General features: G+C 36.7%; 1 protein-coding gene across 2 annotated transcripts in view; it reads right to left on the bottom strand.

The window, feature by feature from the left end:
• Nucleotides 1-4,377: 4,377 nt before the first annotated feature.
• CCDC170 (coiled-coil domain containing 170) overlaps nucleotides 4,378-12,738 on the bottom strand; it is a 43,573-nt gene continuing 35,212 nt past the window's right edge. For both annotated transcript variants that reach the window (XM_010293342.1, XM_010293343.1), the window contains 3 exons: nucleotides 11,930-12,172; nucleotides 10,801-11,037; nucleotides 4,378-4,578 (listed from right to left, as the gene is read on the bottom strand). In XM_010293342.1, the coding sequence (XP_010291644.1) occupies nucleotides 4,378-4,578; nucleotides 10,801-11,037; nucleotides 11,930-12,172 (681 nt within the window). The remainder of the gene's footprint in view (nucleotides 4,579-10,800; nucleotides 11,038-11,929; nucleotides 12,173-12,738) is intronic.

Below are 12,738 nucleotides of genomic sequence, written 5' to 3'. Positions count from 1 at the left end.
TGGAAGGGGAAATGAAGCTTATTCGTTTGGAATGAATTCAGGCCTCGTAGTCGGTGCCCTGAATAACACTTGTCACTACCAAGGTGTGGTAACAAGAATATTTTGTAGATCAAGGTTCTTTTTTTTCGATTAAATTGCATTCAATGCCCTATTTAAAAACAATACCAATAGTAAATTGAATGTTTGGTTTGTAACCAAGCACACATCTTCCCCAGCCAACACAGACTAACGTTCCATTTCCAAAAAAAAAAAAAAAAAAAGGCCAAATCATCATTTTACAGAAACGCCCGTGTATAAATACATATCCAGGGGCCTAATCCTGTCCAGCCCCCAGCTGGGCCAGGCTTCCGGCCCTCTAGTCCCATCCCCAGCATTACCAAATCCATCTCACGGTTGGTTTCTCTACCTGGGACCAACTGGAAGTCAACAGTTTGGGCCCCATTTGCTCACACTGCAATCTTCTTTTTCTCGTTTCTCCTACTTACCAAAAGGGTAAGTAATCACAGGGGAAAAAAATAAGAAAACATATCTCAACTGTTTTATTTATTACCTTCTGAAGTGTTCTTCTTTGTCTCATGGCTCATTAGCTGACTTTAAATCTGTCAGAAAAGACATCTATTTTGTTCAAGCAAAGTGTCTTGTTTTGTAGGTCTTTCATTTCTGACTCAGTTACTTCTTAGTAATTATGAGTACAGTCTAATAAGTTCATCCTCATTTTCTTCCAGAGAAAAAAAACATTGCTGTAGAGGATTCTTAATTGTTTCAACAGAAGAACAAAGCAATCTAAAATCTTCCATTTGAAAAGGATTATGTTTGAACATTCTTTCCAATTTCTATTCTAGCAAACTATCATTTTTTCTGTTTTCCACATAGTTAACTAATTTTTTTTTCTATGCTTGAGTAATATCAGAAATCCCTGTTTGCTAAATTCATAGGGAATTTAATACCATTTTGTTCCATTCCTCCTCCTTTTTCTTTTTGATTGTCAAGAGAAATGGTCAGCTTCTATACTCTTAAAAAATACTTCTGTTTCATATGAAAAATTTTGGGAGAACACATGATCCAGTAGTCTTTTTCTCTAGAGATGTGCCTGATTCCCCACCTGCTTTTTTTTTAATTTAAAATCTATTATGACTTGGGTCATCCATATTTTCCCTCCCCTGCACCATCATAATGTGCAAAATAATCCAGTAACTGAACAGCCCTCGGAAAATGTGGATGATGCACACATCATCCATAGAAAGAAAATGCGGAAAAGCAAGCAAACTGCTTTATACAGCAATAATAAATTCTAGAGCAAAATAAGTCAAAGGGTAAATTAATGTGATCTGTCTTTATGCTTCCTAATTCTAATTCTGCAAAGCACTTAAACGCTTTTGCACTTAATTTCTTTGAGAAATCATGGCTCTACTGCAGTGATTCCTGCTTTTCAAGGAATGTATTTACAACAATATGCTGTATAGACAAAAATCAGGTTGCACGTATTTTAACACACTCATAACATTATAACACTCATTTTTCTGTTTGCATTGTGATTTTATTAGTACAATGTTTATGGCATGTAAATTATTTCATTTCAATATCTACAAGTGCAACATTTTAATTTGTTGAGTTTTGCCTTTCTTTAAACACTGCCAATCTGAGATAATGAAGTTGTCTTCATTGGAGTAGGTTCAGCTATTATTTGGAGGAAAAAAATCTAGCCCTGTAATTGTACCATTCTGTCATTTCACATATATTATTTTTCTTAATATCTATTCTGTTAATAAATCAAGAATCCTTTACCACAATAAAAGAGTAATTATGAACAGACAGCAAACTTTTAATCTCATACCTCTTATTAATACAAACGAAACTAGTAATATTAATCTACTGAAAGAGAAGTGTCTGCTGACACTGCTTTAATACACACTTTTAGGTTTCTATCAATCAGATCTGTCTTGTGTTGAATGCATCTTGGTTTAAAAAAGAAGAAAACATTTGAAACGAACGTTGAAAACATTCATAAACCTGTTTTAATTTTTTTTTTAAAAAGGAAGACTAAGTTCAATGCTGTATGAAACAAACCTTAAAAAAAGTTTGTAAGTCAGTTTAAACTTTGTTCAGGGTTTAATTAAATTACATGGGTCAAAAATCACCTGAACTTTGTTCATGTCATATTACTACTTTACTTTTTTGGGGGGTATTTGCTTTGGCTAAATGAACAAAGTTGTCAGTACTCTTCCAAAAGTGAAAAAAATACAGGGAATATTAATAGTCACCCAAGAGGTCATATTCCTTGATGAACATTAGCATAAATATTTTTTAAAATACAGATCCATTGTGTAGAAAAAATAAAAAAAGGAAGCATTAGAAAACCCGTATTCTACCTTCTGTTGGTTTAACATGCAAGACAGTAATCAGGCTTTGCTACCAACTTCGTGTGAAAACCTGCCTCCTCTGAAGTAATTCAGAGAGCTTTACTGGTAGCTTTTGTGAGGCTGGAACGTCACTGCTGGTGGCACGGCTGGTCACAGGGCAGCAGGTACTGGTCTGCTGAGCATGGCAGGAGATTTTAAGTCTCCTGGCAGTCATTAGGAAAACATTTCATAACCATGAAATACGGCCAAATATGCATACTTACTTTATGATTGGCACTCTCAGAGACTATTTGTTAAAGTTAGGAATGTTTTATCTGGTCTGAGTGGACCTAATTTTGTAATGCAGTTTATTTAACTTGCAAAATATGGTTAAATAAGCTTCATATAATACTTATTAATGTGGCTGAAGAAAACAGGTTTTGTTGTTTAGTAATCACTCAAACAGAAGTGCCTATAGAATCAGTAAAACACAAGGTGAAACTACTTGTATTGTCTCATGAAGAATTAGAAAATCATTGCATCCTTTTCCACCCTCTAAATTCCCAACCAACATATTATGTCTAAAAATATTCACATTTCAATCTTTTGTTTTACTTTGAAATTGTGTCACCTTATATAATTTAGTGTCTGTATAATTTAATATTAGGTTTTTCCTTTATTCCATTTATTAAATTTACCTGAAAAACAATGTTAGATTATAAAACAAGAAAAGACATTGATTTTAATTCAGGTAGCCTCAGGAGCATAAGAATATACAATTTACCATATTTCCTCAAATGACTGATTTTGCGGAAGCTTGCGTGTTTTTTTGTTTTTTACTAACAAGTGACTGAGAAATTATTCTTCAGAGGCAAGCGAAATAAAAACAACCCTATCTAGGTACCAAAACTACCACCCTTACTTGAAAAAGCCTCATTTTTCTTAAAATAGCATGCTCAGTTTTAGTGAGCGGGTTATCATTTGCCGAGATACTGCAGAAAGTCCACAATGGTCAGACATAAACAGGTAAGTCTTCTTTACTGTTCTAGACATCCATATAAAATACAGAATGGGAAGAGACAACAAAAAACACAGAATCATGTTTGAATGTGCTATTAAAACAGATTTATTGTTCAAATTTCTTTACAAAAATCATTTTAACAACACTCAGGGTGATAAACAAGCAGCTTTCTGAACACATCATCATTGCTTTTCTGAAAATAAAGACTTTAGTAATTCAACTATTTTCTGTAGTGGATAAGCATTTTAAAATAACGTCTTATTAGCTCAGAACTGCCACTTATTTGGCCAATGGATTAATGGCCCAAGGAATACAGCAGCTAGAAGACAAACTTTTAAGGCATCATGACCGAGGGCAACATGCAATTTTACCAAATGCATCTGTACCATGTACATGAATAGACCCTGTGAAAGACCCTCTGCTGAAAAAGCATAACTTTTTGTATTGGCACAAGAGCAAACTAAAGAAAACAAAAAAGAAAAAAATGGTTTGTTCCAAAATTGTGACAGTCCTCTGTCTAACTTCCAGCTAGCTGTCTTGAAGCTAAAGTCCTTATGTGTAAAATTGCAGAGAGGTCCCATTTTGCAAGAGGAATAGCAGCGGGACAACCCCCACTTCATTTCATTCCTGTCACCCAGAGGTAAAGCACAAGGAATGTCACTGAAGCTGACATTTATTAGCGAGTACTTCCCAAAACCATGAACTGACCTCAGGTGGCCCGTGCCTTCAGTGCTTCTGCAATGAAACTGTAAGGCTGTACATTGTTCACATATTGCCTACCATTTTCATAACTGAAGTATTATGCTGCCCCGGGATCTTCTGTTTGCTATCTCTAGGCTGCTGGCTTTACTCTATCCATTTGGCTCAGTCTCCCTACTGAAACACTAAAAATCAGCCTAAGTCAGCATCCACAGAATAGGGAACAGAAATAAATATCTGCTTTCTATGCACATCTAGCAGGTAGGCAAGCATAAAAGAAAATTTTTCCTTGTTCTCTCTCCTTACAAAATGTGTGTTTCAGTGAAGAAGCTGTAAGTTTCTTTGCGAGTGTTCCTCTGGTGCCCTTGCCAGGTCTTTGAGGCAGACACAGGGGAAGTAGTGGTGCTGATGAGAGTGAATCAACCCTTCAAGACATGTAATAATTTCATAGTCAGGAAGAGCCAGGCTGGCAATGTTGAGGCCCAGCATCCGCGAGACCACCTCTCGGAAATCTGCCAGCTGCAAGAGTAAACAGGAAGGAATTACTAATAAATTAAATACCAAGCAAAGGCGATGCCTGGAAAAACATATACATATATGCATACAAACAAACAAAAGCATTTTTATTAGCAGTGCAAAATATAGGAATTTCTGCTGTTGCCCAATACAGAGAGCTGAAGAGGATGGAAACAGTCTTTTGGGGGGTACCTCAAATAACAAAACATGTAAACAGCTGAGGTGCTAAGGATCTTGAACACAAAGCACAGTTTCGAGTGTTCGTTAGTATCCTTCATAGGCATACCTTCCCTGCTGCCCCAACAGCGAAAACTGAGGAAAAGACAGGAAGAGGAGTTGCACTTGACCTAGATGACTGCAAATTATACAGACAACTGGAAACTCTGGTAGGCACATCCCTCAGCATAGGCTAAGGTGCTGGTCCTGACTTCAAGCTCCTGACTGCTGCCTGCCACCGCTCCCCTTCACCCTGCACTTTCTTGTGGAAACCACAGCAGAAAGGAGGAAGTTAGAAGAAAGGTGAATGTTTGGCACATCCTTTGGTCTGACTTTGACTCAGAATCAGTATGCAGCCAAAATTCAAGATGCAGCCTAGAAAATGCTTATTTTTCTTCTGTGCATAACTGCTGAAAATATATCATAGCAAGGGTATTTGGCAAAGTAATTAAAAGAACCAGCTTTCTCTCTGCAGTTCTGCTGTGGGTTGACCATGGCTGGATGCCAGGAGCCACCAAGCTGGTCTATCACTCCCCTTCTCAGTAGGACGGGGTGGGGGGACAAAATAAGATGGAAAGAAAAACTCTTGTGGGTCAAGATAAAGGCAGTTTAATAAAGCAAAAGTAAAGGCTGTGCCCAAGGGAAAACAAAAGATTTATTCTCTACTCATCATACGGTCATCATATGGTATGGAATATCCCTTTGGTCTGTTTGGGTCAGCTGTCCTGGCTATGTGTCTCCCCGCAAGATCTTGCCCACCCCCAGCCTACTGGTGAGGGGGTAATGGTGGAGAGACAGCCTGGATGCTGTGCAAGCACTGCCCAGCAGTGGCCAAAACACTGTTGTGTTATCAACACCTTTGTAGCTGCCAATACACAGCACAGAGCTATGAGGGCAGCTATGGGGAAAATTAACTCCATCTCAGCCAGACCCAATACAGGTTCCAAATAGACAGACATCCACAATTGTCATCACTGGCAACCCCACCAGCAACTATATTCAAAACTTAAGATCAGATGAACATGAATGCTGATTTACTCTTCTCAGCTCACAATATGGGTCATTATAAGTCAAACTTCAATGCCTCTTCAATAGACAATGCATTACACAGCCCAAATGACCAATGCCTTAATACCCCTTATCATCGACACACAATTAAAAGAGGAAAATGTTCTTTGAGGAAATACGCTTGTCTTGCTATCTATTTGAATGTCAAGATCCCCATTCCCAAGCATGAGAGAGACTCAAAATGCCACAGAAACATGAAAACCATCAATAAGCTGGCGCACTTTGGTGTGGCAGTACCCTCACTCCACCAGTCATGCTGACAGCTAATGGTAAGGAGGAGATCAACACACTCCTGAAACGGAGATAAAAGCACTCCTGAAATATGTGTCCATCCCCAAGAATATTGTGCAGAACTCTAAAGCAGTTATAACATCTGTGAAGCAGGCTGCAAAAACCTTGAAAACAAGGTCTCAGTTCTAAGACTTGCCCAAAGACAGTTTGTTTCATCCCAGTACAAACCCTAAGGAGCTGCCATCATTTCTGAAAAACAAATATGGAAACCAAGACAGTATAGGGCAGAAGGATTTGAGAGTTCAGTCCCACCTATCTGTTTTACCAAGGCAATGCAATGTCCTGGATGGGACATTGGAACAATGTAACACCAAAAACCCCCAAGTTTCCACATCTTCTCTTCAACACCAAGTGGGGAGGTCACTGATGCGGGGCTTTGGCAGTGTGCTAAGCAAGTACAATTTAGCAGAAGCTAAATATTTTTTTAAACATCTGGATCACAGACAGAACGAGCAGACAGCAGAGCTGGAATTTGTTTCCATATAGACTTTATGTAGAAAGATCAAGGCAGCTCTGCAAAGATCCAGTCCTTAGACAAATTAAACCCCCACAAGACGTCTAGATAGCAAACCCAACTGATCCCCTGGGAGCACATTAGGGTCTGCACTTTGCACCAAATTTCTTGCTGTTCACCTTAATTGTGGCAACTGTGAGTAAACCAAATTGCACTACAGCCATGTATCAAACGCAATCAAATTTAATTTGCTGCACTGACGTAGGTTATTGATCTGGTAGAATTTTGCCAGAGGGAATAGATACAAATTAAAACATATATGCAATCATCTCTATTTCCAATGGGAAAAGCAGGTCATAGCTATACTGAATGGACAATAAATATGTTAAGAATTCAATAACTTTCATCAGCAAAGAGCCTAAACTGGAAAGCACACAGAGCCCTTAAAGAAGTTCATTAAGCCATTCGTGTGAATTTTAAATTGAGGATTTTTTCCCACTTTAGAGGGATAACACTTAGAAAAAACAATTTTTCTGACTATTATATTGTGGTGTATAAAGTACACTGCAGACAAAGCTCTAGTTCAGTGAAAATACAGAAAAAGGATTGGCTACAAAGATTAATTTGCCACATAAACTGAAAAAGAGAACCATCAGTCTTGGATACAAAAATTCCCCGCCAGGGGACATCAGTTTGAATTTTAAAAACTCCAAACAAAAACAGTACAAACACACTGGACTATCTTTAGAATGCTATCGCATGTCTCGCGTGGAGCAAGATGCATGTTTATACTCTTAAGTGGATACAGTGCTCTAAGCACATCATGAACAACTTTTTGAAGTCTTGCACTAAAACATATAAGACCTAGAAAAAAACATCAGATGAGAAATGTATTTCAGCTTTAAAAACAATGCAACAGATGTATTAAGAACACAATAGTACTGCTGAAATACTAGAAGCTAATACAAGTACCACCTAACTCTCTATTTAAGGCTTTCTTCAATAGCAGTTAATATTTCTAAGATAGTCACAATTTGAAGTAAAGGAGAGAAATAATAAAATGCAAACATCACTAAAGACTCAAAACCAGAGGTTTGCTACAGCAGTATGCACTCATGATAAATTTTCTTCACACCTTCCATCCAGTGAGTGAAATTATCTGAAGTAAAAGAGAAGAAATGAATGCAACTTAGAACGTTAACACAAGGTACTAGGAAGGAAGAGCAGAAGTAAAAAACAGACACTACATTTTGTTTCTGTCCTGTACCTATGGGAAAGTAGAAGGGGTCTTACTGCAATAGAAAGGGGGAGGGAAAAAAAAGGGGGGAAACTAAGACTGGAAAAGATCCTTATAACAAAACCATCAAAAACTCAAACAAAACACTGACATCTATATTTTTACTCCAAGTACTACTGCAAATAATGACTTGAGTTAAATTAAAATAAAAATAAAATATATTCAGATTTTAATCTACAGTTGGCTGCAGTGGTCACATACTGGTGTTACCAGTCCCTGTGAACATTCTTTTGTCATCAGTCATTATGCATACCCTTTATCTAGTCTTATTAAAATGAATGTCGGCTATGCTGATATTTATTTCTATTCAGAAATATGCAATAATGACATATGAAGTCAGAAAGGTTTTCTGTTCACCCTGCAGACAAAGGAAATCCAGTATGGATATCTGTAAACTTGCACTTGTAAAATTAATCTTGTAAAATTTCAATATATCTAACTAATTTCCCACTATATATCCATTCTAGTAATCTCTACTTTTTTGACTCTGCACATATAGCTTTACCTCTCTATGGTTTTTACTCTGCAGTATGATTTAATAATGCTTTGAACACCATTTTTTTAATGGTTTTATATGTCTACACAAGAATATGCACACTTTGCTGTTACTCGCTACAGCGACCAGAGATTACTGTTAACCCTAAAGCAAATTGGCGGTATTATTACACCCTGCTTACAGGGCTTGACTTCTAAACAATTCAGACGCTTTGATTTTGTCCTTTCTCTTAAAAAAAAAAAAAAAAAAAAAGGAACAAAACACAGAAATGCCAAAGCTAATTTTTCCTCTTAAACTTAGTAGGAATTGCTAGTCTAAAGAGCAAAGAACAACTAGAAATAGTGTGTTAAATCCCAATCATGAGTTAATCTTAAATTATTTCAATCCAGTCTTAATTTCTGACTTCCCTTGGGTATGTTCTGCCTTTCTTCTGATCACAAGACAAATCAGTGTCTTAACCAGTTGGCAGTAGTTCAGTTATGCATACTTTTAATTTTGACAGCATGGAAAATAGCCGTGCAATATTACAATGTTATTTAATGTTACATGTAGTGATATCCATGGAAAGCAGACTGTACCCAAAAAAAACATACAAATGCATGTACAAGCTGTCAATCTGGCCACATCAACAACTCCACCAGGTAATGGCAATTTCAGTTTCTAGTAGTTTTCTTAACATACTTACACACACAGATGACATGGCTGTGCTTATATTCAGATTAAATATATACACACATGTTTAGAGAAGTATTTAACATTGCCACCTTTTACAGAGAGTAAGAGAAGTCTGGTCTTGTTTAGCTCCCCCAAGAAGGAAGAACGAGGAAGTCCAACACAGGTGAAGAACTACACGGGGTTGGGGATAAGAAAAGAATTCTCCTTGGGAATTGGTTTGGGAGAAGTCAGGAAAAAAACTCACATGCTAATTAGTAAAAGAGAGTTTAGAACAAATTTTCCAATTTAGCAACAGTAGCATTATTTTAAGGACAGGTTTTAGCCAAGTAAACTGTTAACATACAGGAGAGTATGCTGTGAATATTACCGGTAATTCTCATATTTTCAAAATGTCATTACTACTAATCAGCACTGCACAAGTACTAGGCATCAGTTTTGCAAACAGCTTCACTCACAGTATTTGAAATGTTCGTGTGATGCAAATGACTATGGATGCCAGTGACATTTTAAGTTGACATTTTTCTTTCACTAACACAGAAATCTTGAGAACTAGTGCTATGCTGTGCTTGAGCATTCTGCACTTAGTAGTCCACTTACCTCACTTTTCCCACGCTCTTCAAATTTGGACAAAGAACACTGCAATAGTATTCAAGTGGCTTGAAATGCCTTGGGTTCAGCCAGTAAAAATTTAACATTTGTGTGTTTTTAGCAAGTACTCAATGTATGCTCTGTGGAATAATTTCCTGAATATAATTCATAGCTGCTTCTGTGAGCAGGATGCATTGTTTCCTCATGAGCCGTATGAAGAAATTAAATTTTCCTGAAAAATTTCTAGCCTTCATTATAAAACTAAATAATGGAAGAAAGATCCCTGGGGTTGGGGGGGGGGAGGGGTGTTTCTCCATGCGAGCAAAACAATATTTTTCTAGACTCATTTTTTGAAATAACAAATTGCATCCAGAGTCATTGCTAAGGCCAACATATAGCTTAAAAATTTTAGCTGGAAAAACTAAAAAAGTTCTATGCAGTTGGATTAAGGAATTTAAAATTAAAAATTGTTCACTTTAAAGAAGTATCACATTGGTTTTCAACAATTATGCCATCTATAATGCTACAAAACACATTATGCAGGGCAATTACATATATACTTCACAATGCTTTAAATTAGAATGGACTACATTTACTAATGTGTTTCCCACAAACTCCTTATACCCTCCCCAAGGTGCGTTACCACAAAAATTTTTCTTACCTAAATTTTAACAAAAATATATGTCACAAATCAATCCAAAATAGTTATATTCGATATTAAGTCTGATTTGTTTGGGGTTTATTCTTTTTTATATTTTCTGATCTTTTCTACCATTCTTTGAATTTATGGCCTATACATGATAACACGTAAGTTTTATACCTAAGACATATGGAAAAGCCATACCTTAAAAAGATACAAGGATTTTAAAGCATTTTTATGCTTCTCCAAAAGGTGATGTATTATTTTGCAATGAACAAAGAAAACAATGCCTGTATTTATTATTCATTCTCTTCATGTATAATTTGAAGACTAGCTTAGCCTCTCAGAATTATAACTGCCACACTAGCTCACAAGTTTGAGCTAACATTTCATTGTTCAATAACGTTCCCAAACGTTTTCAGCACAGCTGGACACGTGCTCCACCTATACCACATTCTAAGTGACAGCTAGCACTTGCCAAGTGCTACCTACACACCTACCTGTCTCTCCCTTTTTGCTAATTCTGCAAGCGTTGTTTTAAGCACCTTCAGCTCACTCGTAACTGCTTCTAACATACTTTTGCTTTTTTCTTTATCTTCAGTAGCTTTACGCTCCTTTAAAAGAAGTTCTGATTTGACAGAGGTAAGCTGTTTCTCAGCCTTTTCTTTCATTCTTTCCAACTTGCCTTGAGACTTATTGAGTTCTTCTATTGTTCTGTTCTGCTCCAAATTTTTGATCTGCAATAACAAAGTAATGTTACATTTCTCACACTTTTTCATCTCACACAAACAAATAATAATCAGGAGTAATCATGAATAAGCACTTTAATGCAGTTTCTTCCGGGTTCCTGGTGAAATCACATGCACACATGAAGTGAAAAGTTATTAAAGCAGACTGGCCACTTCCAACTCAATTAACAAAAATATTTTTGTTTCAAAAACAGTTAATTGTCTACAGGTTTTGTGAAGAGAAGTCATTGGGCAGACAAAAACCCACAGTGAGCTTTCAGTCTCTGCTAGCTCCTGGAAAAATAGTATGAAAAAGAGTTGCCAAATGTTTTGTTGGTAAAAATTCTTCAGCTGGAACATGAACTTACTTATCTGTTTCACTCCATCAGCTACAAGACACAAACCCACATAAAATCAATCTTCCTTTCTTCCAGTGGTGGCAAGCTGTCAATGACTGCAAACTACTTGTTTTCACCTGAGTTAAAGCAGGTAATTTATTATAGCTGCAATGTAACAAAACCCAGGAACAAGGAAAATTCAGCATCTTGCCTGTTTTACGTGGAACAAAACTTTTTTTTTTCCATACCTAGCAGAACAGATCTTCTGTGAGCAATATATGGGAAAATACAAGATTATGGCTATATCAACAGGAAATGAAGGGATGTATATATCGTATTTTTCTCACAGTAGCCTGAAAATTTACATTTGTGCTTTACAGATGCTACTTAGTATATCAAGACGAATTGCAAAGTATCCAAAATATTGTAATATTATATTTACTTTCCCCAACTAGATGGATTTGAGCAGTTTTCCATGAACACATTTATTGTGGATGAACTCCATCAGTATCTAACTGGAACAGAAAAATGGATAGAAGCACAACTGTAACCTTTTAACTCACCTTAAGTTCATTGGTTTCAGACAGCTTGGCTTTGAGATCAGTATTCGTTTCCCTTGCCAGATCAAGCTGCTTCTGTAATCTCTCTACCATTTTATGTAACTTTCTGACAGTAAGATTGGCCTCATCCCTCTCCACAGCTAAGTCAGTTCTTACTTGCTTCTCTTCTTCCAGCTGGGTTATTTTCTGCCGCAGAAGGTTCATGTGCAGCTCTTTGCTTTCAAGTTTTTCTTTCTGAGCCTTCAACTAGTTTTCCAAACACAAGGATATTTGAAAAATATATGTGAAAGACAATAGTACTACACAGATTGTTTTGCAAATTTAATCCCCATGTTGCATATTTAACCTGAACTCATAATTCCTCTCTTGAAAACCGTTAGGCAGTATAAACACATATACATTAACTTAATACTTCTTATATTACCAATTCATTGTGCTTCTCCATCCCTGAATTTGTGCACTACCTTTTAAAATTAATTTAGATATAGACTGCACCCTATTTGAACATAAATACTTGTGCATCATTCATAATATCTGAGATTGTCTCAAATATAAGACACTAGTCAAATGCAAGAGGTAAGAGAGATTCATTAAGGAGACAAGTGGTTTCAGTGGTGGTAATTTAAGATATTTCCATCTTTAATCAGTTAATTAAGGCTAGTGTGCAGGAAGGAAAACCGACGTACAGAAACAAGGCAGCTTTCATCCACTGCTCCAATAAAAGGTCCATCGGCTTAATTTTCTGATTTTGGTGCTCAGGGAGTTATCTGTTTTCAGTTTACCTGAGATGAACTGACAGGCTTTACTCTGGG

Source organism: Phaethon lepturus, unplaced genomic scaffold (genome assembly GCF_000687285.1).
Source record: "Phaethon lepturus isolate BGI_N335 unplaced genomic scaffold, ASM68728v1 scaffold48, whole genome shotgun sequence".
NCBI lineage: Eukaryota > Metazoa > Chordata > Aves > Phaethontiformes > Phaethontidae > Phaethon > Phaethon lepturus.
Note: the sequence above shows the minus strand (reverse complement) of the source record. Positions and strands in the feature narration are given on the sequence as shown.